The sequence below is a fragment of the Dromiciops gliroides genome, chromosome 4, assembly GCF_019393635.1.
Source record: "Dromiciops gliroides isolate mDroGli1 chromosome 4, mDroGli1.pri, whole genome shotgun sequence".
Taxonomy (NCBI): Eukaryota; Metazoa; Chordata; class Mammalia; order Microbiotheria; family Microbiotheriidae; genus Dromiciops; species Dromiciops gliroides.
This window is the reverse complement of record NC_057864.1, coordinates 180,412,283-180,439,944: the sequence shown is the minus strand read 5'-3', so window position 1 is coordinate 180,439,944 and position 27,662 is coordinate 180,412,283. Positions and strand designations below refer to the sequence as shown.

The window sequence follows — 27,662 nt, the reverse complement described above, 5'->3', positions numbered from 1 at the left end:
GAATGGAAGCCTTCCAAGTTGGCCTTACCCAATAGAATCCAAAATAAGGGGCCTCGAACTCAAGGCTGGAGGTGGGGGTGGAAGTGTCTGGTGAGATGGAGGAGGATTCACCAGCTATCTGTTACCTGAAACAGCAAGGCCTTTCAATCAGGAGTCTGCTTTCAGACCCCTACTGAGATTTTGACAGAACTGTCTCTTGATTGCAAGGGGAAGGCGGTGCAGCTGTTTACTGGAACATGTAGACGTCTGTACTCGTTGGTTGATATCCTGATTACTTGCGTGTGCGTGTGGGATAATTCCTCTGTCGTCCCCACACCTTCCCTTATCCTTGTAGTTCTGCCCTTAGGGGAAGATGGGTGAAGTCCCCACGCACTTATTTGGAACCCTCAGAGTCTGTTGCCTCCTGTGGCTCCCTAGGGCCGCTACTCTGGGATTCCCCACTTTCCCCAGGTCACTCCTTTCGGCACTTTTGTCGCTGCGTCTACCACCCACCCCCTCCGGGACACTCCCACGGGAGACGCCAGATCACTTGGGTTGGGACCTTGGTGGGGGGTGGCACAGTTGGTGGGACAACCCCCGTATCCCCGCCCCGCCTGGACTTCGTTGGGCTAGGGCGCAGAGAAGGCCCATGCTACATGTAACAGCAGCCGCTTCGCCCGAGCCGGAGAGTAAGCGAGCTTGAGAAGGGAGGGAGGCAGGGAGGGGAGCTGGCGAGAGCTTTGCGCTCTGTGTTTGGTCTGTTGGAGGCAGCTGACCTTTGAGGAGGAAATCGCTGCTCTCTGCTCCTTCCTGTAGTAGCAGCTTCAGCCGCAGCTGTTGCCGCCGGCCCAGGAGAGGAGAGCCCGGGCGCTGAGAGCCGCGGTCCGCTGCTGGGGGCCCGGAGGTGAGGGTGATTGGCTAATGCGTCCAGAGCGCACGGCGCGGGTTTGGGCTGGGGCAAGGAGGGGTGTTCGGCGGGCCGGGGGAAGAGGGCCCTCGCGGTTGCTGGAAAGAAGGCAAGGGGGCGCTCGTTTCGTCTTCCGGCGCCGGGGCATCTCAGGGCTTCTGAGTTAGGCTGCTTGGGGTCCCGAAAACTGATCCAGAGGTTTGGAGAGAGTTTCCATAGTTCGGAGAGAAAGAGAGAGCGTCTCAAGAAGGAAGAGACATGGGGATGGCACATCTCTCTGACACCGAGGAGAAAGCGATGCCCAGGATGGTTCCGAGTGGGGTTGGAGAAGAGCTGCAGCTCACCTCCAATTTCCCTTATCTCCAGCCACGTGGGATCATCTCCCAGCAGGGAGGGGTACACTGGGTTGGGGAGGGGGTTCTCCACTGGAATATCCCTACCCACATTGGGCCCTAGGGGGACTGTCCCAGCCCTCCCGGGCTGGGGACTCCTGAGGCTCAGCCACCTGGTTTCCCTTTCTGTTTCTAGCACTACTGCCTTTGGGGAAGCCCCGTTTGGGGGTGTAGGGAAAGGGGGGAGGAGAAACCTAGCTATCTGACCCTTGGAATCTAGCACCATCCTTCATTCCAACTCCAGGCACTGGGAGATGATGGTTGGCTTTCCTCTCACACGCCTACTTCTCACCTCTTCCCCCCACACACACCAAAATATATATATATATATATATATATATATATATATATATATATATATATATATATATATATATATATATATATAGAATCTCAGAATCATAAGATTTTGAGCTGGAAAGAACTTTAGAAAGTATCTCGTCTAACCTCCTTATAGTACAGAAAAGGAAACAGGTCTAGAGAGGGGAAGTGACATGCCTAAAGTTACAAAGTAGAAGAGCTGGAATTTTAACCCTTCCTGGTCTCTGAATTCAGTGCTTTTCCCATCACCCCAGGTGAGCAATAAAGAGATATTGTAGAAAGGAGAGGGCGGGGTCCCCTCACTATGTTGATAAGAGTAGTCAGAGTTGGTGGATAGGAAACGAAAAAGAATGGCAGCCCCTCTCCCGATCCCTCGCTTGGCCTTTGTCCCTGCTTGGTTGTCACCTCTGCTCTCTCACTCTGGTCTTTTTCTTTGGATCCCCAGATGCAAAGTCGAAGCTTAAGAAACCATTTGCTATTAAATTAAAGTGAATACAATCACCCCCTCTTTAATCTCCTCCTTCAGGTGTAAAGTCATGGCGGGCTGGATCCAGGCGCAACAACTTCAAGGGGATGCTCTCCGCCAGATGCAGGTCCTCTATGGCCAGCACTTCCCCATTGAAGTCCGCCACTATTTGGCTCAGTGGATTGAAAGCCAGTCCTGGTAAGTACACCCCTTAAGAACTCTTCTCCGTCGGGGAAGGATATATAGAACAGCTTGGCCTCTCTAGTTGCTTTTCAGATGGTCGTTCCAGGCTCTGGTTACAGCTTTTTCAGTCTCTGACCTAAGCTTTCTTTTTTCTAGCACCGACTTAGTTTATGTGTGTGGTATGTCTGACTTGGTATCTTCCCATTCGCTTTCTTTGTGACTTGCTGCTCTTCTCCACCCCCACCTCTCTAGCCAGGGCTTTGCTCATATTTGTGGTGTGTTTGACTGCCTCTCCATCTTTCCACTAAGATGGCTTTACTGTCTATCTTTCTCAGGTTCTGGCCCTTTCTGCCACTCTCCCTTTGTCTCTGCCCTGTGACTGTTAGAGGAAGGGGTGGTGTCCCTAGGAAAGGGGAAGAGGGAGCAGGGGGGGGGGAGTGGGAGTTTTTTCTCATCTCTGATTCACGCTAAGCTGCTTAGAATGAATTCTGTGGGCTCTAAGAAAACCAGAGCAGAATCTCTCATTTATGGGAGCTCACCTAGAATTTCATTTGCCTCCAAGTTGTCCGCTTTCTTCCCAGATGAAATGCCACCTACGGTCCATTGCCCTCCCTCCACCTCTCTTCTCACTCTAGGAATTCCATTGACCTGGACAATCCCCAGGACAGTGTCCAAGCTGCCCAACTCCTAGAGGGTCTGATCCAAGAGCTACAGAAGAAGGCTGAGCACCAAGTCGGGGAAGATGGGTTTTTACTGAAGATCAAGCTAGGCCATTATGCAACTCAGTTGCAGGTGGGTGTGAAATCTGGGGCCATCTTCCTGGTACACTTTGTTCCCCTTTCTTCTTCCTAGCATCAAAACATTTGGGCTCAAATCTTAGCTTTACAAACTAACTCGCTATGTGACCTTGAGCCAACTGCTAAACTTTTCTGTGTATCCATTCAATTCCTCCCACCCCTGCTTTGTAACTTGTGACCTAGGCTTGTTTTTTTTATGTTACAAGGTAGAGGAGCATTGTCCCAAGTTGGGATGATCAATGAAACAGTATCAAGGACAAAGGACTCTGAGAGTTTATCATATGGTGGGAAGTTTAAGGATTAGAAATCAGTTATGGGTGGGGCAGCTCGGTGACGCAGTGGATAGAGCACCAGCCCTGGAGTCAGGAGTACCTGAGTTCAAATCTGGCCTCAGACACTTAACACACTTACTAGCTGTGTGACCCTGGGCAAGTCACTTAACCCCAATTGCCTTACTAAAAAAAAAAAAAAAAAAGAAAGAAAAAGAAATCAGTTAAGGGGGCAGCAAGGTGGCGCAGTGGATACAGCACCGGCCCTGGATTCAGGAGGACCTGAGTTCAAATGCTGACTCAGACACTTGACACTTACTAGCTGTGTGATCCTGGGCAAGTCACTTAACTCCAATTGCCTCACTAAAGAAAGAAAGGAAGGAAGGAAGGAAGAAAGAAAGAAAGAAAGAAAGAAAGAAAGAAAGAAAGAAAGAAAGAAAGAAAGAAAGAAGTTAAGGCTACTAATCTCAGCAAGAAAAAAGATGACCAGATTATGGAATAGGAGGGAGAAGGAAGTGACCAGGTCACTTAATAGAGGGTCTTTTAAATATGAGATTCCCACCTGGAGTAGCGGTGATCTAGCCTCCTAATTCAGAAGGTAAGAGGACAGACAAGATATAGAATGTGGAGGTACACCCCTGCTTAAAACAGGATCCTGGAGGGCTGAAGTTGAAGGGGAAGGAATAGTATTTAATTCAAAAGAGGTTGAGTGTTAGGAGAGATGACCCTGTGTGTGAAGGTATGTCCTAGGCATGAAAAATGATGCACAAGGGAAGGATTACTTGTGATACCTATCCTAAGGAAAGCTCAAAACAGTATCTTCCATATATGTTTTTGAAAGAAATTTATGTAGAGAGATATCATATATCTACATATTACATATACAATATCTATATTTTTATTTTTCTATCATCACAGAGGTTCATGGTGTAAATCTAAGTGCACCAGTTTTGAGGGCATGTAGAATTAAAGAGAAATTCATTCTTCTCTCCCATACTTTCTCCCTCCTTTCCCCCTTCCTTTCTTTCCTCCTTTATACCTTCATTAAATATTGAATCAGGTGAATGATAATCCATAAGGACTTTCTGGAAGAAGCAAATGCTACTTTGGGTTTAAAGGATACAAAAACTACAAGTTAGTTGAAAGGAAGAGAGGTGGCATTCTGGAACAAGGAGAAAAATAAAGAGTGAGAAATTTTTAAGTTATTGGTTTAGGAGAAACAGGTCTAATTGAAACAGGAGACCGTGGATGGGAGTCTTAAGGGGGTGGTGGGAAGGTTCATTTGCTGTTTGATTCTTCCAGAGCACTTATGACCGCTGCCCCATGGAGTTGGTCCGATGCATCAGGCACATACTATACAATGAACAGAGGCTGGTCCGAGAAGCTACCAACGTGAGTGTCACAGGGGACTCTGTAAGAGCATCATCTCTCAGCAGACTCTCTCTGCACATTGACTGAATTTATCCTGTGCACAGAAGACTGTCCCAGGGACTGCCAAGGGGATACTAAAGTAATAGGAAAAATGGTTCATGAGCCCAAGAACCTTACCATCTGATAGGAAACATGACACAACCATGTGTCAAATGGTTTGATTTTAATGATCAAGCATAACAAACAGGGGTAAATGAATACAGTTCAAAGAGAGTGATAAATGCTGGGATACAGTTCAAAAAGAATGATAAATGTTTGATGAGTCTGGTTACAGTGTTGATGGAAGAGGTGCTAGCAGAAGTGACTGATTTGGAGCCAGGCCTTTTGAAAAACATTTAAAATTTTTGCTGATATGTTTGATTGTTATCACCCTAATTTCAGGATATATTCTTCCCCCCACCTTTCCTGAAACTGTGGACCATCTCTTGGAAGGGGGGAAGTCAGTCAACAAGCATTTATTAAGCACTTACTATGTTCCAGGCACTGTGATAAGTGCTAGTGATACAAAGAAAGAAAAATACTCCACAGTTCCTGCTCTCAAGGAGCTCACGCTTTAATGGGGAAAGAAAAAAGGTAGTTTAGCAAAAGTACCTAGTGCAGAACTAAACTTGATAGTACAGAAAACTGTTATAGCTCCCTATTCCCCGATTCCTTCCCTCACCACAAATGTCCTCTGGGAGAAGCTGCTGTCCCTGGGCAGATTTGATGTCATAGGGGTCAGCATTAGGCTTTGATTGTGAATTGTTGTCTATGAGGGTTGAGGATGATGCTGTGTTTGGAGAGATTGAGGATCCCAAGGTCTCTTCATCTGAGGGCCATATCAATTAGGAGTGGGCTGAAAGATAAGCTGGTTGATACAGAGCAGAATGTCTCAATGGAAATACATCACTGGGTGGTTGGTGCTATGGAAACCTGGTGACATTAGCCTTGTAAGTCAATGAGCATGTGGGGAGAAGGGGAACTGAAATCTCTTTGGGAGACTCTGCCATCTAGATGGCTGGAACATTTTATTCCACAGCAAGGGAGAGAGAGCTGAGTGGTTCAGGCGGGTGGGGTGTGCCCGCACAGTCCAGAAGGAGGAGTCCTCATTGTTAGTGAGAATACTCAAATGATGTTCTGGAATAATCCCTCTCCTTGTGCCCTCTAGGGAGCCCACTGAGGATTTCCTCAGGAGAGACTAGTCCTTTTTCTTCAGAGCTGTGCCCGATGAGAGTCTCCTAGTCTTTTCCTAGCTGACCTTTTTCCTTTCTGTAGCCCAAATGGTCACTGTCTTGTCTAAAGGCTTGGAGTGTGCCACAGAGACCCACTGGCTTTGTCTGAGGCCTCAGGGTCCCTCCCCCCGCCCCCGCCCCACCATCTGAGCCTGCTACCTCACCCCTTGTCTCCTTCTGTGTGCAGTGTAGTTCTCCAGCTGGGAACCTGGCTGATGCTATGTCCCAGAAACACCTGCAGATCAACCAGACATTTGAGGAGCTGCGACTGGTCACTCAGGACACAGAGAATGAGCTGAAGAAGCTGCAGCAGACTCAGGAGTATTTCATCATCCAGTATCAGGAGAGCCTCAGAAACCAGGGTGAGGCCAGTGGGACTGGAGTCAGGGCTGGGCTGGAAGGTGGGGCCCAGAAGCACTGAGAAGCTCAGGACTGGAAAGAGAAAAGGGGCTCCTGGTTTGGGGCATTGGCCAGGGAGCCCCATCACTGATCAACACAGAGCACAGTGGCAAAGGGGCTAAAGAAGAAGGGAGAGTCATGGTCTGTGCCCTCACCCAGCTCCTGGTCCCAAGGAGAAACAGGTTCCTCTCTCAGACAGCTTCCAATCTAAGTATTCTGCCTAGCACTGCTGTGAGCACATGCCCTACAGGAAACACAGGGAATGTTCCTTAGAACACAAAAATACCAGGGTCTGCCCAACCGGGGCAGGGGTGGGGGTGGGGGTGTGGAATAGGTTGAATCTGACAGTGGGTGAGAGGGCTCAGCTCAGGAAGGCTTCCAGGAGAAGGTGTCTGTGGAGCAGCTGAAGAGCCCTTGCTTTGAGCAGGAGGTAGTGTCTGCCTTGTGCCCAGGATGCAGCAAGCTTCTGTGGAGAAGAGCCAGGCTAGGGCTGTCCATGGAAGAAACCAGTCGTGAAGCTCTGGGAGCTGGAGTCACCTCTCTTAGGCTGGGGCCTGGCCTTGCCCCAGGGGTAGCCAGCCGGGCATGCTGTCAGAAATGCCAGCCCTAAGTGCCTGGGCTAGGAGCACAGCTGGAGGTGGCTTGAGCATGAGCATCCTCTCTCCATGAGAAGCTGTCCCCAGATCAGCCAACTTCAATTTCCCCATATCCTTCACTTCTTTGGGATCATGGGATTCTCACTCACACACACACACACACATACCCTCATCTGGAAGAAGCTGCCATCCCCAGGCAGACAGGAGGGACTGAGGAGCATGAAGCGAGCCCTCATTGTCCATTATTGTACTTGAGGGAAAGGGATGAGGCTGTTTCTGGCTAGGTTGAAGCCCTTGTGTCCCCATCTTCTAAAGGCACTCATAGGACAGGCTGAACAAGATGCTGGTTGGTGTTGGAGAGGAGAGTGAAAGTATAGGAAGGGGTGGCTCAGAGAGGCCTCTCACTTTTCTTGGAGGGGAGGGTATCCGTCACTGTGGGTCTTTCTGTCTCCCCATCAGAAGGTGCCTGGGTCCCCAGAGCTTCCTGGGTGAAGGCTAAAGGGGAGTGACCTGGTCTATTCCTTTCCCCCACAGCTCAGATTGCCCAGCTGTCCCAGTTGAGTCCCCAGGAACGCTTGACAAGGGAAACAGCACTTCAACAGAAGCAGGTGTCCCTGGAGGCCTGGCTGCAGCGTGAGGCCCAGACTCTCCAACAGTACCGAGTGGTGAGCACCTTCCTTTCCACTCGGTCCTGGGCAGAATGGATGGGGCTGAGGGGTGGTGGGTGTCCTCAGATGGGCAGCAATTCAGGGGTGGGGTGGGGGTGGAGCCAAGCCAAAGAGAGGCTACCCTTTCTCTGTGGGGAATCTGGTCTGGGGAAGGTGAGGCAAGAGAAGCAGGCAAGCCATGGGAGCAAAGAAGACCTTCCTTGTCATTTTCCTCTTGGTGAAGAGGAGCAGAGAAGGACCTGGCCATCTCCCCTTGGAGTCAGAACACCTGGGTTCTAATCCCAGCTCTGGCACTCACTGCTCCTCCCTGGGGGGACTGGACCTCTGCCTCTCTGCACTTGTTTGCTCACTGGTCAGAGGAGGGGGTGCAGCAGGAGATGTGGGAGGTGCCTCCCAGCTCTGCATCTCTGACCCACTGGTCTTGGCAGGAGCTGTCTGAGAAACACCAGAAGACCCTCCAGCTGCTCAGGAAGCAGCAAACTGTCATTCTGGATGATGAGCTGATCCAGTGGAAGAGGAGGCAGCAGCTGGCTGGGAATGGAGGGCCCCCAGAGGGCAGCCTGGATGTCCTGCAATCTTGGTATGTGAGGGAGGGAACTTGGGGCTAGATGGGGCTTGGAAGACAAGGCTTTTGGCCTTGGGACTCAGCCCTCAGGGCTAGTTCTGGGGACATGAGGCTCTGGAACTCTCCTGCAGACTGAAGGGTTAGGGAAGGGGGCTGAAGCCAAACACCCGCCCCCCCAAACTCCGCTGTGAGTTTCCTTGGTCCCTTTCCCATGACTGGAGAGGAAGCCCCTATCTATCACGGGATGGCTCTCCCTAGGCCAGTATTGGGTCAGCCTGTGTCCTGGACAGTTTAACCCCATTCCCTTTGTGTTGTCCTGTGGGCCTCCACACCCAGGTGTGAGAAGTTGGCAGAGATCATCTGGCAGAACCGGCAGCAGATCAGGAGGGCTGAGCATCTTTGTCAGCAGTTGCCCATCCCTGGACCTGTGGAGGAGATGCTGACTGAGCTCAATGCCACCATCACAGATATCATCTCTGCACTGGTGACCAGGTGACTGCCCCAAGCTTCACTTCCTCTTGAGCAGGCTCTGGCTTTGGAGAGCAAGGGAAAGTCCTAGGGATCACTGAGCTGGTGACATCTGACTCTCCTGTCTTGTGCTCTTCTTCTTTCTCTTGGACTCTTGCTTCTCAGGCTGCTTTTTCCTGAGCTTCCCTGGTTCTGTCCCACAGACAGCGTGCTGGATAGAGAGATTGATGTCTCTGCTTCTGAAAGAACTCCCAAAGAACAGATGCCCCACCATCCCTTGTTCCCCCCATCCGATGACCCGGAGCTCCTTTTGACTTTCTAACCTATGTCTCTTGTCCTCCTTGTCATCTTCTAACTCCCAGTATACTTCTTTTGGGTAAGAGTAGGGTCATTGATCTTTTTTTTTAATTTAGAATTTTATTTTCCCCCAATTACACGTAAAAACAATTGTAACATCAATTTTTAAAATTTGGCATTCCAAATTCTCTTCCTTTCTTCCTCCCCACACCCTGCCTTTAAGAAGGCAAGCAATTCAATATGTAATACATGTGTAGTCATGCAAAACATTTTCATATTAGTCAGGTTGTGAAAGAAAACAGACAAAAAACTCAAGAAAAACAAAGTTTAAAAATTATGCTTCAATTTGTATTTAGATACCATCTGTTCTTTTTTTGGAGATGTATAGCATTTTTCTTCATAAGTCCTTCAGAGTTGTCTTGGATCATTGTATTGCTGAGAACAGTTAAGTTCAGCTGATCATTTTATAATATTGCTGTTACTTTGTAAACAGTACATTTCACTTTGTATCAGCTCATGTAAGTTTTTCCAGGTTTTTCTGAGATCATCTTACTCATTTCTTATAGCATAAAAGTGTTCCATCATAATCACATACCACAGTTTGTTCAGCCATTTCCCAATTGATGTGCATCCCATCAATTTAAAATTCTTTGACATCAGACAAAGGGGGATATATTGCCCTCTGACCCGCAACATCCAACTTACTGATGCCATCTGTTGCTGTGTGGTTGCAGCAGTAAACCTGGCCATGTGATTGATTATTGGAGAAAAGTTAGTTGTCCCATAAAGTCTTATCTGAGGAAGACAGGTCTGATAGGCATCTATGATGCCTTAGATTCCTAGAGAACAAAAGCTGGATTAATAACACTATTACTTTTCATGTCCCATAAAACAAAGATGCACCATATTAAAAAAAATGATATCCAGTGAAATGCAGTGCATTGAAATGCTAGCTAGGCTAGCATTTCAATGCAGACCATGTAATTAAGAGTCATGAAAGGAATACTACCCTTTGAAACAAAGCAGTAACTGCCTCTAGTTTGTCAACTTACAATTTCTTCAAATCACAACCTTCTTTTTGGGGACAAAATGGTCAATGAAAAAGGGTTTCTATTAAATTTAGATTCAATATCAAATTAAAATAAGAGAAGAAATTTCTGTATCTACAACAGAGGATTTGGGAATCTCTATAGCTTTGGAACCCCAAAGTATTGCTCAGGAGTAAAGATATGCTTCACACAAATATTTTTTCTTTAGAGAGAGTATACTAGGTTGAAACACATTTGTGAAAACATTCATTTAATTGGATTATTTATAACTGAGAGGCACCATGGTATATAGTAGCTAACGAACTGTTCTTGACAGTAGGAAGGCCTAGGTTCCAGTCCTACCTATGACACATACTGGCTATGTGAACCTGGATGAAGAATTTAACTTCTCAGAGCTATAGGCAACTCCCAAAGGCTATAATTGAAGAGAAGATGCACACCTACATTGGTACAGGGAGTTTCCTCATCCTGGAGTTCCTTAAACCGGTAAAATTATAGGACTAGTCCTTCTATTCATCAGTTTTTGTTATACATAGTCAAAATAGCATGTACACTCAAGAGCTTTAAAAAGTAAAAAATGCAACACAAACATAAAATTATATTAACAACAATGTGTGATCAACTATGATAGATAGCTCTCCTCAGTAATTCAATAATTCAAGATAATTTCATGAGACTTATGGTGGAACATGCTATCCACATCCAGAGAAATAATTATGGAGTATGAATGCAGATGGAAGAATACTGTTTTCATTTTTTTGTTGTTTTGTTTTTTCTTTTTTCTTTCTTGTGGTTTTCCCCTTGTTCTGATTTTTCTCTTTTGTTCTGATTTTTCTTTTTCAACATGGCTAATGTGGAAATATGTTTAACATGTTTGGGCTGTATAACCTATATCTGATTGCTTATTGTCTTGGGGAATGGGGAGGGAAAAAAGAGAGGGGGAAAATTTAGAACTCAAAAATCTTACAAAAATGAATGTTGAAAACTATTTTTACATGTAATTGGGAAAAAATAAAATACTATTAAGTAGGGAAAAAGTAAAAAAATTGTTTGACACCAGAGAAGAGCTGTCATAAATATTGTTTATACGTATAGGTCCTTTAACTTTTTGTTTTTTATCTCTTTTTGGATTTTGACCTAGTAGTGGTATTGCTAGGTCAAAGAGTATGTATTGCCCATAATTCCAAATTGCTCTACAGAATGGTTGAATCAGTTTACATCTCCTCCAACACTGCATTAATGTCTCATTTTCCCATATCCCTACATTTGTCACTTTTCTCTGCTGTCTTATTATCCAATTCAGTAGGTATGAGGTAGTATCGCAGAATTGTCCTGACTTGTTAGAGCATTTAAAAAAAAAATATGGCAGGGGTGGCTAGGTGGTGCGGTGGATAAAGCACCGGCCCTGGATTCAGGAGTACCTGAGTTCAAATTCGGCCTCAGGCACTTGACACTTACTAGCTGTGTGACCCTGGGCAAGTCATTTAACCCCCATTACCCCGCAAAAACAAAACAAAACAAAACAAAACAAAATATGGCTATAGACAGCTTTGATTATTTCATCTGAAAACTGTTCATGTCTTTTAATCATTTCTCAATTGGGGAATGGCTCTGATCCTAATAAATTTGACTCAGTTCTCTATGTTTGAGAAATGAGGCCTTTATTAGACAAACCTGCTTTGAAAATTTTTTCACAGTTACTATTGCTAACTGTATTTCCCTCCATCCTATTCCCTCCCCATGACATTTACTCTATTCTCTATTTCCTTCACTCTATCTGTGCTCAAAAGTGTTTTGCTGGGGCAGCTAGGTGGCTCATTGGATAAAGCACCGGCCCTGGATTCAGGAGGACCTGAGTTCAAATCCAGCCTTACACACTTGACACTTACTAGCTGTGTGACCCTGTGTGTGACCCTGGGCAAGTCACTTAACCCTCATTTCCCAGCAAAAAAAAAGAACAAAAAACAAAAAAACGAATACACTCTGTAGGGGCAGCTAGGTGGTGCAGTGGATAGAGCACCAGCCCTGGAGTCAGGAGTACCTGAGTTCAAATCCAGCCTCAGACACTTAACACTTACTAGCTGTGTGACCCTCAGCAAGTCACTTAACCCCAATTGCCTCACTTAAAAAAAAAAGTATTTTGCTTCTGACTTCTGCCTCCCCTAATTTTCTCTCCCTTCTATCACCACCACCCCCCATATACTCCTCCCCTCCTACTTCCCTTCAGGGTAAGATAGATTTCTATGCCCATTTGAACGTGTATGCTATTCTGTTTTTGAGCCAGTTCTGATGAGAGTAAGGTTCACTCACTCCCCAGCACCTCCCCCATGTTCCCCTCCACTGTATAAGGTTTTTTCACTTCTTTTTTGAGAGATACCCCATTCCACCCCTACCTTTCTCTTTCTCTTAATGCATTCCTCTCTCATGCCTTAATTTTATTTTTAAAAGATATCATCAGATAAAGCATTAGCCCTGAATTCAGGAGGACCTGAGTTCAAATTTGGCCTCAGACACTTGACACTTACTAACTGTGTGACCCTGGGCAAGTCACTTAACCCCCATTGCCCTGCCAAAGAAAACCTAAAAAACAAGCTGGACAACCTTGGGGGCAGCTAGGTGGCACAGTAGATAAAGCACTGGCCCTGGATTCAGGAAGACCTGAGTTCAAATCTAGCCTCAGACACTTGACACTTACTAGCTGTGTGACCCTGGGCAAGTCACTTAACCCTCATTGCCCCACCAAAAAAAAAAAAGAAAGAAAGAAAGAAAGAAAGCCTGAAAGTCCTCTCTTTCAATGAATTTCTGTTTTTCCCCCTGAAGAATTCCTCTAGAATATCATATTCCAAGCCCTCTGATCCTTTAATGTAGAAGCTGCTAAATCTTACGTTACCCTGACTGTGGCTCCACAATACTTGAATTGTTTCTTTCTGGCTGTTTGCAATATTTTTTCCTTGACCTGTGAGCTCTGGAATTTGACTATAAGATTGCTGGGAGTTTTCATTTTGGGATCTCTTTCAGGAGGTGATTAGTGGATTCTTTCAATTTCTATTTTACCCTCTGGTTTTAGAATATCAGGAAAATTTTCCTCGACAATTTCTTGGAAGAGGATGTCTAGGCTCTTTTTTGATCATGGCTTTCAGGTAGTCCAATAATTTTCTTTTTTTCTTTTCTTTTTATTTGGGGGGGGGCAAGAGGGTTAAGTGACTTGCCCAGGGTGACACAGCTAGTACATGTCAAGTATCTAAAGCTGGATTTGAACTCAGGTCCTCCTGAATCCAGGGCCGGTGCTTTATCCACTGTACCACCTAGCTGCTCCCTAGTCCAATAATTTTTAAATGATCTCTCCTGGATCTATTTTCCAGGTCAGATGTTTTCCCAATGAGATATTTTATATTGCCTTCTATTTTTTCCATTCTTTTGGTTTTGTTTTATTGTTTCTTGATTTCTCATAAAGTCATTAGCTGGGGGAAGCTAGGTGGCGCAGTGGATAGAGCACCAGCCCTGGAGTCAGGAGTACCTGAGTTCAAATCTGGCCTCAGACACTTAACACTTACTAGCTGTGTGACCCTGGACAAGTCACTTAACCCCAATTGCCTCACCAAAAGAAAAAAAAAATAAAGTCATTAGCTTCCATTTTTTTCAATCCTAATTTTTAAGGAGTTATTTTCTTCAGTGAGTTTTTATACATCCTTTTCCATTTGATCAATTTGACTTTTCAAGGCATTCTTTTCCTCAGGGGCTTTTTGTACGTACTTCTTTTACCATTTGGCATACTCTGATTTTTAAGGTGTTATTTCATTCAGTATTTTTTTGAGTCTTCTTTACCAAGCTGTTGACTTTTTTTTCTTCATGATTTTCTAGCATCATTCTCATTTCTTTTCCCATTTTTCCTCTACCTTTCTTACTTTATTTTCAAAGTGCTTTTTGAGAGCTTCTATGGACTGACAACAATTCATATTTTTCTTAGAAGCTTTGGATGTAGGATGTAGAATGTTATCTTCTTCTGAGGGTGTATTTTGATCTTTCTTGTCACCATAGACCATTCTGACCATTCTGTGATCAGAATTTTTTTCTGTTTGCTCATTTTCCCAGCCTATTTCTTTTCCTTTAACTCTTTGTTAAAGTGAGGCACTGCTTCCAGGGTAGAGGGTGCACTGTCCCAAACTTCAGGGTGTTTGTGCAGCTGTTTTCAGAGATACTTCTGGAAATTTGTAAGTTTTCAGTTCTTCCAAAGGGGTATGGTTTAAGGAGAGGTATGTCTACTACTCTCCTGACCTGTGCTCTGGTCTGAAAGCAACCACAGGCCTGCTTTTTTGCCCTGGAAGTATGAATAGAGACCTACTCCACTGTGGCCACAAGTTCTAGGGTGTTTATACTCCTCCCTTGCCTGGAACTCAAGACTGGGACCTAGATCTGAGTATAGGCAAAACAACAGAGTCCTGCCTCAGTGCTAGTGAAAAGACCCCTGTAGAACTAAATCAAATTTATAAGAATCCAAGTCATTCCCCAATTGAGAAATGGTCAAAGGATATGAACAGGCAGTTTTCTGATGGAGAAATCAAAGCTATCTATTCCCATGTGAATAAATGCTTTAAGTCACTATTGATTAGAGAAATGCAAATTTAAAAAAACTCTGAGGTACCACCTGACACCTATCAGATTGCTAATATGACAAAAAAGGAAAATAATAAATGTTGGAGAAGCTGTGGAAAAATTGGAACATTAATATATTGTTAGTGGAGCTGTGAACTGATCCAACCATTCTGGAGAGTAATTTGGAATTATGCCCAAAGGGCTATAAAGCTGCGCATACCCTTTGACCCAGCAATGCCACTTTTGGGTCTTTTTCCCAAAGAGATCATGGAAAAGGGAAAAAGGACCCACATGTACAAAAATATTTATAGCTGCTCTTTTTGTGGTGGCAAGGAATTGAAAGTTGAGGGAATATGAATGTAATGGAATACTATTGTGCTGTAAGAAATGATGAGCAGGGGGCAGCTAGATGGCGCAGTGGATAGAGCACCGGCCCTGGAGTCAGGAGTACCTGAGTTCAAATCCAGCCTCAGACACTTAACACTTACTAGCTGTGTGACCCTGGGCAAGTCACTTAACCCCAACTGCCTCACTAAAAAAAATGATGAGCAGGAGGAGTTCAGAGGAACCTGGAGGGTCTTACATGGGCTGATGATGAGTGAGATGAGTAGAACCAGGAGAACATTGTGCACAGTAACATCAACATTGTGTGTTGATCAACTGTGATAGACCAGATTCTTCTCACCAATTCAACGGTACAAGAAAGTTCCAAAGGACTCATGATGAAAAAGGCTCTCCAAATCCAGGAAAAAAAAAAAAAGAAACTGTGGAATATGGACGCTGATTGGACCATACTATCTCTTTTGTTTTTGGTGCTGTTGTTTTTCTTTTTTGAGATTTTTCCTTCTTGCTCTGATTCTTCTTGTATAACATGACTAATGCAGAAATATGTTCAATGTTATATATCAGATTACCTGCTGTCTAGGGGAGGGGGGCAGGGAGAGGAGGGAGGGAGAAAAAATTTGAAATTGGAAATCTTATCTAAACAAAGGTTAAAAATTTAAATAAAAAAAGACCCCTGTAATCTCCTTCTGGCCAATTGTCCAACCCCCTTACCCTCTCTAGCCTGAGTCCCAGGAGCAGTTGCTGCTGCTGCTGATTCAGTGGCTCCCAAGGTCTGCTCCTGGTTTGCTGGGTGCCCTGCGCTGGCATGGTGCTCCACTCACACTGGTGTGGTGCAACAGACCTTTCCTGCTGGTGTTCTAAGTTGTCTTTGGCTGGAAAATTATTTCACCCTGTCCTTTTGTGGCTTCTGCTGCTCCATAAATTGTCTTATGGCATTATCTGAAGGTATTTGAAGGGATCTTGAGGACAACTCAGGCAAGTCATTGCCTTTCCTCCCCATCTTGGCTCCACCCCCTGGGTCATTGATCTTTTATAGCTACAGTCTTCTTAGAGAAGACCCACCCACACCTAGAAATTTAAAGGGCCTCAGGCCATCCCTAGTGCACCTAGTTGATGACCTCCAAACCATGAGAAGCATCTTTAGTGATTCCCTGTCTGCTACTTCAGACTGGGGGGAGGGGGATGCTTCATAGGAAGGGATGATGTCATCTGGTGTCAGCAGCATCCTGGCTGTCTGGTTATTTCTGGTTATTTCTCTTCCCTCCAGCACCTTCATCATTGAGAAGCAGCCCCCTCAGGTCCTGAAGACACAGACCAAGTTTGCAGCTACAGTGCGTCTCCTGGTGGGTGGGAAGTTGAATGTGCACATGAACCCTCCTCAAGTGAAGGCCACCATCATCAGTGAGCAGCAGGCCAAGTCTTTGCTGAAGAACGAGAACACTCGAAAGTAATGATGGATGCCTTTCCTTCCTATCTGCTGCTTCCCCACAAGATGCTGGGGTCCTTTGGGCAGCACCATTGACATCCAAAGCCTCCTTCCCCTCCCCTATCTCTCCTCACATCCTGTGGAGTCTCATCTTTCAAAAAATTTCCTGTTTGATGAGGCAAACACAATCCCTGGCCTTAGGAAACTCCCAGGCTGATGTGATAGGTTAGACATCAAATAGAAACATATGCTTTTGATAGGCATCAGTGCTGGATGGGGTATTGTCTCTAGGAGAGCTGAGTAATGTGAGGTGGTTTCTTGGAGAAGGGAAATCCAGAGCAGGATTTGGAAGGAGAGAGGACCTCTGAGGATAGTGAACACTTATTCTTGGTTTAGACATATCTTTGTTTTGCAGTGAGTGCAGTGGGGAGATTTTGAACAATTGCTGTGTGATGGAGTATCACCAGGCAACCAGTACCCTCAGCGCACACTTCAGGAATATGGTGAGGATGCAGATTGGCAGGGGGAGGGGTTTGGGGTTATAGGGAGGGTTATAGTGGGAGAAGATTTGGTTCTCCCTCGTGGAGGCCAGGAGGCTGGGGGCTGGGCAGGGAATTGTTCATCTCTCTTCCCTTGTGATCTCCGGCTTCTATAGTCCCTGAAGAGGATTAAACGGGCAGACAGGCGGGGTGCAGAGTCAGTGACGGAGGAGAAATTCACAGTCCTCTTCGAGTCTCAGTTCAGCATTGGGGGAAATGAGCTTGTGTTTCAAGTTAAGGTAAAAGCTTGGGGATTCCTCTCACCAGAAGGGGAGGGGGGAGGGGGGTAAGAGAAAGCAGTGGATCTATGTGTGATAGATCCCTGTGCCTAGGCTTATTGGTATGGGACTCTGAGCTTATTGGTGGAGATGAAATCCCACCTGCATGAGGGACAGGGCAGAGTTGGTGAGATGCAGGAGAGCTTCAGTTCTCTGTCAGTCCCCCACTGGGATTCTTCAAGGCCAGTCCCTTCTGGGACTCTTTAGGGCCTGGATTCCTCAAGCTTCAAGCCTTCTTCAAGGGTCCAATAACTTTGGGAGCTTCAAGAGAGGATGGAAGAGGCCAATGTCACTTCAGGTTGTTGAAGGAAAAAATGAGAGGAGCCAGCTATCTCCATCATGTTCCTGTTCCCAGCTTACTTCTCTAGAGACCTGGAGGAGTTTTCCTTTGAGTGAGATCAAGGATTCTTTTGGTTGAACTGAATTATCTCACTCCCAATGGGAAATCTCCTTCACTCTGCATTGTCTGGTATATAATCTTCTATGTATATACCATGTGACAGAGCATTCATCTCCACCGATAAGGAGAGTTCCATACCAATGGGTCTTGGGACAGTGGTTACATAAATATAAACGTGATTTATCAACCAGAAGTCACATAGCTAGCCAGAGAAATTTGTTGTTGTTTAGTCATATTTCAGTTGTGTCCAACTCTTCATGACCCCATTTGGGGTTTTCTTGGCAAAGATGTGGAATGGTTTGTTATTTCCTTTTCCAGCTCATTTGACAGATGAGGAAACTGAGGCAAACAGGGTTAAGCAACTTGCCCAGGGTCACACAGATAAGTGTCTGAGGACAGATTTGAACTCAAGAAGTTGAGTCTTCCTGACTCCAGACCTGGTGCTCTGTCCACTGTGCTACCTAGCTGACCTTCCAGAGCAATGCTGGTATGAGAATGCCAGGAGTCCATTATCATAGTAATAACAATAGCCCTGTCAAACTTCAACCTTTGGTTTATATTGTGACAACCAAGGGACCAAGAAAGAGAAAGATAGCCAGGGTGGTGGACTCGTAATAATCAATCAATCTATCAGTATTTTTAAGTACCCTATGTGCCAGGCACTGTGCTAGGTTCTGGGAATACAAAAAAAGAATTAAACTGTCCCTATTCTCAAGTAGTATACATTCCACTTGAGAAATGAGTAAATACATAGGGACATGGTAAATATATACAATGTCAATTTTTGCATGGGTGGGGCCACCAGCAGCTGTGGGAATCAGGAAGACTTCGAGTATAAGGTAGAACTTGAGCTGAGATTTTTAAGGGGTTCTAAGAAGCAGAAATGAGGTGGGAGTAAGTGCATTCCAAGCTGGGGGTAAACAACCAATGAAAAGGTGCAAAGAGGAGAGGGAGCATGTTATGTGTAAGGAATGGCAAGAAGGTCAGTTTGGCTGGATCAGGGTATGGGAATAAGTGAATGAATGAAGAAGCGTTTATTAAACCCTCACTGTGTGCCAAGCACTGTGTTAAGCACCGAGGATACAGATAGAAAAAGGAAACAATTGCTTTTTGATGAGCTTATCTTCAAATCAGGGGAGATAACACATAAAGAATTTAGTTGCAAGGTCAGAGGAGAAGACTGCGTGGTTCTTCTGTTTCCTTGACAAGTTAGATGGTAGTGCAGAGGGAGGGGAAGTAATGGATAAGTAAGTTGGGTTCAGGTTGTGAAAGCCTCTAAAAACTAAAATCAGAAGAATTTATATTTCATCCTAGAGGCAACAGGATATCAGTAGAGCTTGTTGAGTAGAGGAATGACATGATTGCTTTGACATCTATGTGGAGGATAGATTGAAGAGAAGGGAAATGGGAGGCAGGGAGACTAATTAGGAGTTTCTTGCAAGAGTACAATTGAGAGATGATGAGGGCCTGACCGAGGTGGTGGCTTGTGGGAGGAGAGAGAAAAGGGATTGATGTGAGATATTGTGGAGACAGAAAAGATAAGATTTGGCAACTGATTGAATAGGAGGGCTGAGGAAGACTGGGAAACAAGCACAACACCAAGATTGCAAACCTGGGTAACTGGAAGAATGGTGATACTCTCAACAGAAAGAGTGATGTTCAGAAGGCAGGTAAATTTGGAGTAGAAAAGGTAGGGAGTTAAGTTTGGGGTATGTTGATTTTGAGATGCCTAAGTTTCTTCCATTTAAAAATATTGACTAGACTGTGGAGGATGTCCATTTAGATGTCTGGAGAGAGAGACTAGATCCGGATATACAGGTTTCGTAATCATCCACAGAGTTAGTTGTTAAACCCAGAACATAGTTAATAGCTAACACTGATGCAGTATATGAAAGTTTGCAGAGTATCAAGTAACAGCATTTCACTTGATTTCGCAAAACCCCAGGGCATAGATGCTATGTTTAGCTCCATTTTGCAGATGAGAAAACTAAGGTGTAGGGAGTTTAAGTGACTTACTCTGGATAACACTAGTAAGTATCAGTGGTAGAATTTTGTTTTGTTTTTGGTTGGGCAATGAGGGTTAAGTGACTTGCCCAAGGTCACACAGCAAGTGTCAAGTGTCTGAGGCTACATTTGAACTCAGGTCCTCCTGACTCCAGGGCCCGTGCTCTATCCACTGTGCCACCTAGCTGCCCCCAGTGGTGGAATTTGAACCCTGTCTAGGCCTCTGATCAATCAATTGGTTGTGCTGCATGAGAAAAACTTAGTCTCCTCTCCGTGCTAGAAATCAATCAGACAGGATACTAGAAGGGGCATTTATGTGTGGGAATTTGAGGCCCTCACTTGTGATTTGAGGAGCTTTGGATTTGAGATGCAAATTGGACCCAAACTCCATTCCCTCTCCAAACCTTTGCTCTTCTCACCCCTACAGACCCTGTCCCTTCCAGTGGTGGTTATTGTTCATGGGAGCCAGGACCACAATGCGACAGCCACAGTGCTATGGGACAATGCCTTTGCTGAGCCCGTGAGTGACCCCTCTTCTGTGACCCCTCCTGGAGTGTCAGGCCTCAGGACCCTTTAGGTCATCATTAATTATTGCCTGCACCCAGGGCCAGAGCCAGGAGGTTGGGGATGACTGGACCGGAGGCCTTAGGAGCCAATGAGAGCTCCCCATTGCTGCCTGTTTCCCCTCTCCTGGTCTCCTGGGGCTGATGCCTCTCTCTCTGACTTGATCTCCCTGTCATCTCCCCCTCTCCAGGGCCGGGTGCCATTTGCTGTGCCTGACAAAGTTCTGTGGCCCCAGCTGTGCGAGGCTCTCAACATGAAGTTCAAGGCAGAAGTCCAGAGCAACCGGGGCCTGACAAAGGAGAACTTGGTGTTCCTGGCTCAGAAGCTGTTCAACAGCAGCAGCAACAACATGGAGGACTACAACAGCATGGCCATCTCTTGGTCCCAGTTCAACAGGGTGAGGGGGATGGGGGCCAGATCACTCACCCCACCCTCCATCACCTCCAACAGTTTTCCTACTTGCCCCAGAACAGGCCTCCTTCTGGGGGTGGCTGTGGGGTGGTGAGCAGAGGGAGAAAACTGGACATCTAACAGCCCCCTAATAGGCCTATACCTGGGATTTGGAAGAAAATGGACAGAGGGCAGGGAATATAATCTTAAAAGAACCTGAACAAAGGAAGCCCAAAGGAAGTGTGTTTTTCTACACTGTCCCTGAGACTCTAGACCTTATTCTCCTCTTATCCCTTAGCTTCCTGCCCTGTGGGATTATATTAGGGGTGTGTGTGTGTGTGTGTGTGTGTGTGTGTGTGTGTGTGTGTGTGTGTGTGTGTGTAGAGGGATACTATCCCATGGGAGGTTGGGGGTGGGGGGAGGTTCTGAAGCTTAGCTGGTAGTAGGTAAGAGAGGGAGTATAGAAATTTGGAGCAGGTTTGATTCCTGGAGGCATGAGGAGACACTCACTGGTAGACTGCTATTCTCTGCTTCTTGATCTGGAGGAAGGTGTTCCAAGTAAGAGCCTTAACTGAGGTCTCTGGTTTTTGGGGGGTGGGGATTATTCTAGGAGAATCTTCCAGGCTGGAATTATACATTCTGGCAGTGGTTTGACGGCGTGATGGACGTGCTAAGGAAGCATCACAAGCCCCATTGGAATGATGGGTGAGGAGCTATGGCACAGGGCAGCCGGAGGGCAGTGGGGGTGGAAGGGAATGGGACTGGGCTGGGATCTAGCTGTGAAATCTGGGGATCAAGCAGAGAAGGCAGATATGAGAGGCTCTGAGCAGGGAGTAAGAGGGCCCCCCATCATGTTCCTCATCCCTTAGGGCCATCCTGGGTTTTGTGAACAAGCAGCAGGCCCATGACCTGCTTATCAACAAACCAGATGGGACCTTCCTGCTGCGCTTCAGTGACTCTGAAATTGGGGGCATCACCATTGCCTGGAAGTTTGACTCCCGTGAGTTCCCAGGCCCCCAGAGCACCAAACCCTTCAATTTCCTCCTTGCTTCTCCGACCTTTCCTGTCCTTTCCTTGATGACTCTTTAACTCTCTTTCCTCCTCTTTCCCCACCCTCCTCCTTGTTTGCCCTCTTCAGCATTCATCTCTTCCAGATCTTGAATTGAAGAGACAAAAGAGACTCCAAGAGAGCTTCACACTTAGGGAAAGGAGTTGATCTAAAGTAGTTTTCTCTTCTTACCATTTCACCAAATCAGGAACTGAGTTCAGGTAATTTCTCCAGCCTTGCAGACAGCCTGGTGAGATTAGCCTGGCCATCTTGGTACAGTACTTATGCTGGGGAGACTGGCTGGTGGTAAAAGTCTCAGTTTCTTGGAAAAGCTGCTAGAAAGCTTCCCGGTAATAATAATAATAGCATTTACATAGTTCCTTCAGATTTGAAGAACACTTTTCAGACACAATCTCATTTGATCCTCACATTAAGCCTGTGAGGTAGGTGCTATTATTATCCTCATTTTATAGATAAGGGAATTGAGGCAGAGAAAGGTTAGTTAAGTGACTTGTCCAGAATCACACCTTTAGTAAGTATCAAAGGCAGGAATCACCTTGTCTTCCTAACTCCAGGTCTACTGCTTTACCCACTGTGCCACCTAGCTTCCTACCTTTCCCTCTTCAACCCTTAGAGTATCCTGATAATCATACTGTGTCTTTCCCCCACAGCGGATCGGAACCTGTGGAACCTGAAGCCATTCACAACAAAGGATTTCTCCATCCGATCCCTGGCCGACCGCCTGGGAGATCTAAATTATCTCATCTATGTGTTTCCAGACCGACCCAAAGATGAAGTTTTTTCCAAGTATTACACTCCTGTTCTTGGTGAGTCCTGTCTCAGATGTAGGGCTTTTTCTCTTAGCAGACAGAGGGTCAGAGTTGTCCATGCTTGGGAGGAAGCCTGGTATTGCAGGGGGGCAGTGACTTCTACATAATTCAGAGCCATGCATGTTAACCCACCGACTTCATTTGAATCAACTTTCCCTTCCTTGAATCAACTTTCCCCAGGACTGATATTTGCAAGCAGCAGAAGAGAGGAATGTTTTCCCTGTCTCCAAATCAATCTGTGGGACAGGAGGACAAATATGAAAAGAAAATGGTAGGGAGAAAATAGAATTATAAAAATAGGGCTCTTGCTGACTTTGATTTATAAACAAACAATAACAACTAAACTTTTGAAGTACACAGGAAGACAGGAAGGAAGGAGGCACAGAACAAATCAGTGGCTCCTGTCTTCATTTTATTAACATTTCTAATTTTGCTTTTATTAAAATGTGAATTATTTGGAATTTAAGAGTTTATTTGAGGGGCGGCTAGGTGGCGCAGTGGATAAAGCACCGGCCCTGGAGTCAGGAGTACCTGAGTTCAAATCCGACCTCAGACACTTGACACTTACTAGCTGTGTGACCGTGGGCAAGTCACTTAACCCCCATTGCCCCGCAAAAAAAAAAAAAAAAAAGAGTTTATTTGAGAGTTTTTTCCTTATTTAGTTTGCAGGTTCATATTTGTTGAGATCATTAAGTTTAGAATTTTTTAACTCTCCTATTTTTTTAAAGGAGGGGATCAGGGAAGGAATTGATAAGAATCATAAATTTAGATCTTGAACAGACCTTAGAGATCATCTGCTATAACTCTGCCCATCCCCCCCCATTTTACAGATAAGGAAGCTGAAGCCCAGGAAGGTTGAGTGACTTGCTCAGGGTCACACAGCTAGCAAGTGTCTTGGGTGGGATTTGAACCCAGATCTTCCTACTCCAAGTTATAGAAATTGTAAATAAATAAGACAGCATTTGAACCAAGGCCCTCTCATTCCAAATTCAGTGCTCTTTTCTCTTAGAAGGATGAATTTTATTTACAGTTGAATAATTCTTAAACTGTGTCATTAATCTGTCAACAAGTACTTCGTGTTACTCTTAGGCTCCTACTGTCTTGGGGACAGGTGACTCTGAGAGGAACAGCATAAGTGGTATAGTAGAGAGACCATTAGACATGGAGTTTGAAATTCCTGAGTTTGAATCCTGCCTCATATTTACTATCTGTGTAAACCTAGACAGGGCATTTAACTGTTCTTAGCCTCAGCTTCCTGATCTGTAAAATGGGGATAATAATAGCACATACTTGGGTAGCTCAGTGGCTTACTGGATAGAATGCTGGACCTAGAGTCAGGAAGACCTGAGTGCAGATCAAATCTTAGACATTTATTAGCTGTGTGACCCTGGGTAGGTCACTTAACCCTGTTTGCCTCGGTTTCTTCATCTGTCAAATGAGCTGGAGTAGGAAGTAGCAAACCACTCCATATCTTTGCCAAGAAAACCCAAAAAGGAGTCAATGAAGATTCGGACAGGACTGAACAACAAACAACAAAAGTACCTCCTTGGGGCAGCTAGGTGGTGCAGTGGATAAAGCACCGGCCCTGAATTCTGGAGGACCTGAGTTCAAATCTGACCCCAGCCACTTGATACTAGCTGTGTGACCCTGGGCAAGTCACTTAACCCCCATTGCCCTGCAAAAAAAAAAAAAAGTACCTCCTTACTAGGGGTGCTTTGAGATCAAATGAAATAATGTATGTAAAATGATTTTGCAAACTTTACAATGCTAGCTATTTGTTTTATTTTTTGTTTTTGTTTTCGTGGGGCAATGACTTGCCCAGGGTCACATAGCTAGTAAGTGTCAAGTGTCTGAGGCCAGATTTGAACTCAGGTCCTCCTGAATCCAGGGCTGATACCTAGCTGCCCAATGCTAGCTATTATTATTATTATTATTATTAATAGTAATATTATTTCCATTTTCCCCTCTACCACCACCCCAATCTTGGGAGCCATCAGTGATTTCAGTTTCTTTCTCCTTTCTCTCCCTGGTAGGTAAAGCTGTGGATGGCTATGTGAAACCACAGATTAAGCAGGTGGTCCCAGAGTAAGTGTCCAGCTCTTATCCATATTCACATTTGGATTTTTGTCATTTCCATTTGGCTTCCCCTACCCATGACACCCCCCCCTTGCCACCTCCATCCAAACCCACAATCCATAAATCCACCCTTCCCCAGACTCAGACCCTGCTGAGTGATGTTGGATAGAATGTTGCATTTTGTCTTAAGTCAGTATCCTCAGTTCACAGCTCCCTTTCACTGAGCCCCCCCCCCCAACAGAGGGGGGTTCCTCCTATTCCTCCCCACTCCTAAAAACAGTTTCCTCCGGAAAAGTGCCAGGATGACCTCTTGACATGCCTCAGAGGAGCTTCCCAAGGGACCAGGAGCCAAGGGAGAAGGGGCAGATCTGGGTTTTTCCGAGGTATGAGCTAGCCCAGGCAGCCTCCTCGGACAGCTGTGACAGCAGCACTGCACAGATGCTTAGCAAGTATGTTTCCCTCCAGGCCCCAGACCTAAGACCGTAGAACAGGAAGGGGCCCTGGTGGGCTCTCACTTCAGCCCTACAGAGGGGTGGGATCCATGATTGTTTTTGCTTCTTCCTCCAGGTTTGTCAGTGCATCTGCAGATTCTTCAGGGGGCAGTGCCACCTTTATGGATCAGGCCCCATCCCCAGCTGTGTGCTCCCAATCTCATTATAACATGTACCCTCAGAAGTAGGTTGCACTCCCATAGAAAGGGGAGGGGGGTCACTGTGTGCTCTCAGATGGGTTCCCCAATAGGGCCGGACTTTACTGGCTTTAAGCATGTGTTGGCGTTGGAAGGGACCATATAGCCTAGTGTATACCTGACCATTCTCCTGGACTAGTTAGTGGCCACCCAGCATTTGTTGGAAGACCTAGCAAAGGAGAACTCACCACCTCTAGGTTTGGGGATAGTTCCGATTGTCCAGCCCTGGCCCAATTTTCAGAACACTTAGGAGAGGGGCTTTCACCATTTTTTTTGGTGTTACAGACCCTTTTGGTGGTCTACTGAGGTCTTTGGACCCCTTCTCAGCATAATGTTTTTAAACACAGAAAATAAAATGCATAGGAGCACAAAAGAAACCAAAGTGAAAAGGTGAAGTGTAAAGTGAAGCCTAAATAGTAAAAATGAAGATGTAAATTTGTCCCCAATCCAAGTGTACAGAACCCCCCCCCATTTGTATCTGCAGACTCCTGGGTTGGGGGAGTCTATGGACCCCGGGTTACCCAGGCATAGCCCTGGGCTCCCACTTCTGCCCAAGTGTAGTAGGTAGGGTATTCTGAAAGAAAAAGCTGGGTGGTCATTGTAGGAGTAGAGGTAAGAATGGAATCACCAAGCACTGCCTACTCCCAGCTACCCCTGGAGACCCTCCACCCCCCTCTGGGTTTAATTGGAAGCACAGTCGGAATTCCTTGGGCAATTGGGTAGCCTTGAGTGGGGGAGGGGAATGGGCTACCATCCTTGGGTATGCCTTAAGTATGCCCTTGTGAGATGGTCCAGGGTGGGGAATACATTTTTTTTCCCTCTGGACTCTCAAGGCTTCCCTTTTATTCCACCAGCCCTGACTCTGTCCTTGACCCTGATGCGGATTTTGACCTGGATGAAACCATGGACGTAGCAAGACATGTTGAAGAACTTTTAAGGCGACCAATTGACAGTCAATGGATCCCTCACACCCAGTCATGATTCCTGACCCCTCCACTCCTGGTCTCATCACCGTCCTCTCTCCTCATTGATGGGTGTTAAATTTCATTCATCATTGAAGACAATGCTCATGATGGGAAGCGTTGATGGTCGCTGGGGCCTCGGTGTTTCTGTGTATGTGATACCAGTGGGGTGGGTGGGTGTGTGCCCAAGTGTCTTCTTCCCCTACTCTCTAGTGTTTGCCAGCCTCTTCAGGGCCTATGGGATTGCGACTATTTTCTATGTCTAAAAGCCAGTCCGAAAGCTTTCATTGTTAGGAGGGAAAGGGAAGGGGGAGGGGGGAATGGTCTTTTTTTCTCCTTTGCCCTATTAGCAGCAGTTGGGTGGGACAGGATTGTCTGAGAGAAGGGGTGGGAGGCAGGACAGAATTTGCCCATGTGCTGGTTTTTTTGAGTTTCTTCCCAAATGCACCTGTATTTGTGTGTTCGCACTTGTCCATGTTAATGCACAGAGATGTCTGTGTTCACGTATGTATTAGTCAGGCCATGTAATACAGTAGAAAGCCCTGCATTTGGAGGCAGAGGGCCTGGGTTTTAATTAGGGCTCTTCCTCTGTGTTACTCTTGTGCAACCCGCTTCATCTCTTTAGTTTCTACATCTCTAAGGGGTTGGATTAGAGGACCTTCCGGAACCTGTCCAGCTCAAAATCTGTGATCCTGCAATCCCTTGAACAAAAGGGTTTGGGCTAGAACTCCTGGCAAATGCTTTATATACTGACCCAGAGTGTAAACTCCCAGCCATTCTTAGATTTCTCAGGGAGGTTACGCTGTAGCAGCCATGTCCCAAGCCTGGTCTAGGAAGGGTTAACTAGATACAGTTTGTGGTGTAAGAGCTGCCTTGTTCCCATAAGTAGTTGCTAGACCTCTTCCTCTCTCTTGGTTCTGGGATCCTGACCCTTCAGGCCTCATTGTCCTCTCTCAAATCTCGGTTTTCTTTTCCTGACCCATATCCCTTCTCCCAACACACACACACACACACACACACACACACACACACACCTTTTGACCTTGGCAATGACCAGAAAACAGGATGGCCTTGGCTACAGGGGAGGGGAGGTGTCTAGAACACAGTAAATAGGACTTAAAGTCTTTAAAAAAAAAACAAAAATAAGTCTGTCAGAGAAGGGAGAGACTATACCTGTGTGTATGACTGATGCTAGAAGCTGATTTTTTATGGTGGCCTTGGGGATCTCGTTGCAAATGGGTAACTGGTTTTGGTACCAAAAGGGTCCTTTCCCTATCCTGGCATATCCCTTTCAGCTCACCTAGCAGGCTGGGGACTAGAAAGAGTCAGGTTTACAAAGTGGGAGAACATCTATCTGTGTTGTAGTGGGATATGAGGGTTAAGATTAGAGGTTGGACCGCCTTTGAGGGCCGGGCAGGTAGGGGCCAGAGGATGACACCGCATACTTTTTGTACATTGTAACAACACATTTGCATAAAGTGAAAAATGCTGTTTTTGAATAAAATGCTTTTTTAAAAAAAA

General features: G+C 45.8%; 1 protein-coding gene across 2 annotated transcripts; it reads left to right on the top strand.

Annotated features, from left to right (window-relative positions):
- Positions 1–731: 731 nt before the first annotated feature.
- On the top strand, positions 732–27,662 carry LOC122756361 (signal transducer and activator of transcription 5A). 2 transcript variants are annotated; one of them, XM_044005620.1, is made up of 19 exons: positions 732–883; positions 2,126–2,263; positions 2,884–3,040; positions 4,617–4,706; positions 6,144–6,318; positions 7,486–7,616; positions 8,048–8,199; positions 8,521–8,676; positions 16,204–16,383; positions 16,778–16,865; positions 17,018–17,140; positions 20,011–20,103; positions 20,338–20,544; positions 21,148–21,242; positions 21,407–21,537; positions 22,257–22,412; positions 24,449–24,500; positions 25,059–25,166; positions 26,034–27,662. In XM_044005620.1, the coding sequence occupies exons 2-19, from the start codon at positions 2,136–2,138 to the stop codon at positions 26,158–26,160; spliced, it is 2,349 nt and encodes a 782-aa protein (XP_043861555.1). In that variant the 5' UTR covers positions 732–883; positions 2,126–2,135; the 3' UTR covers positions 26,161–27,662. The 2 variants fall into 2 exon arrangements, with proteins under 2 accessions (XP_043861555.1, XP_043861556.1); XM_044005621.1 differs by lacking the exons at positions 22,257–22,412; positions 24,449–24,500; positions 25,059–25,166; positions 26,034–27,662 and adding an exon at positions 21,676–21,816 and having other exon boundaries at positions 733–883.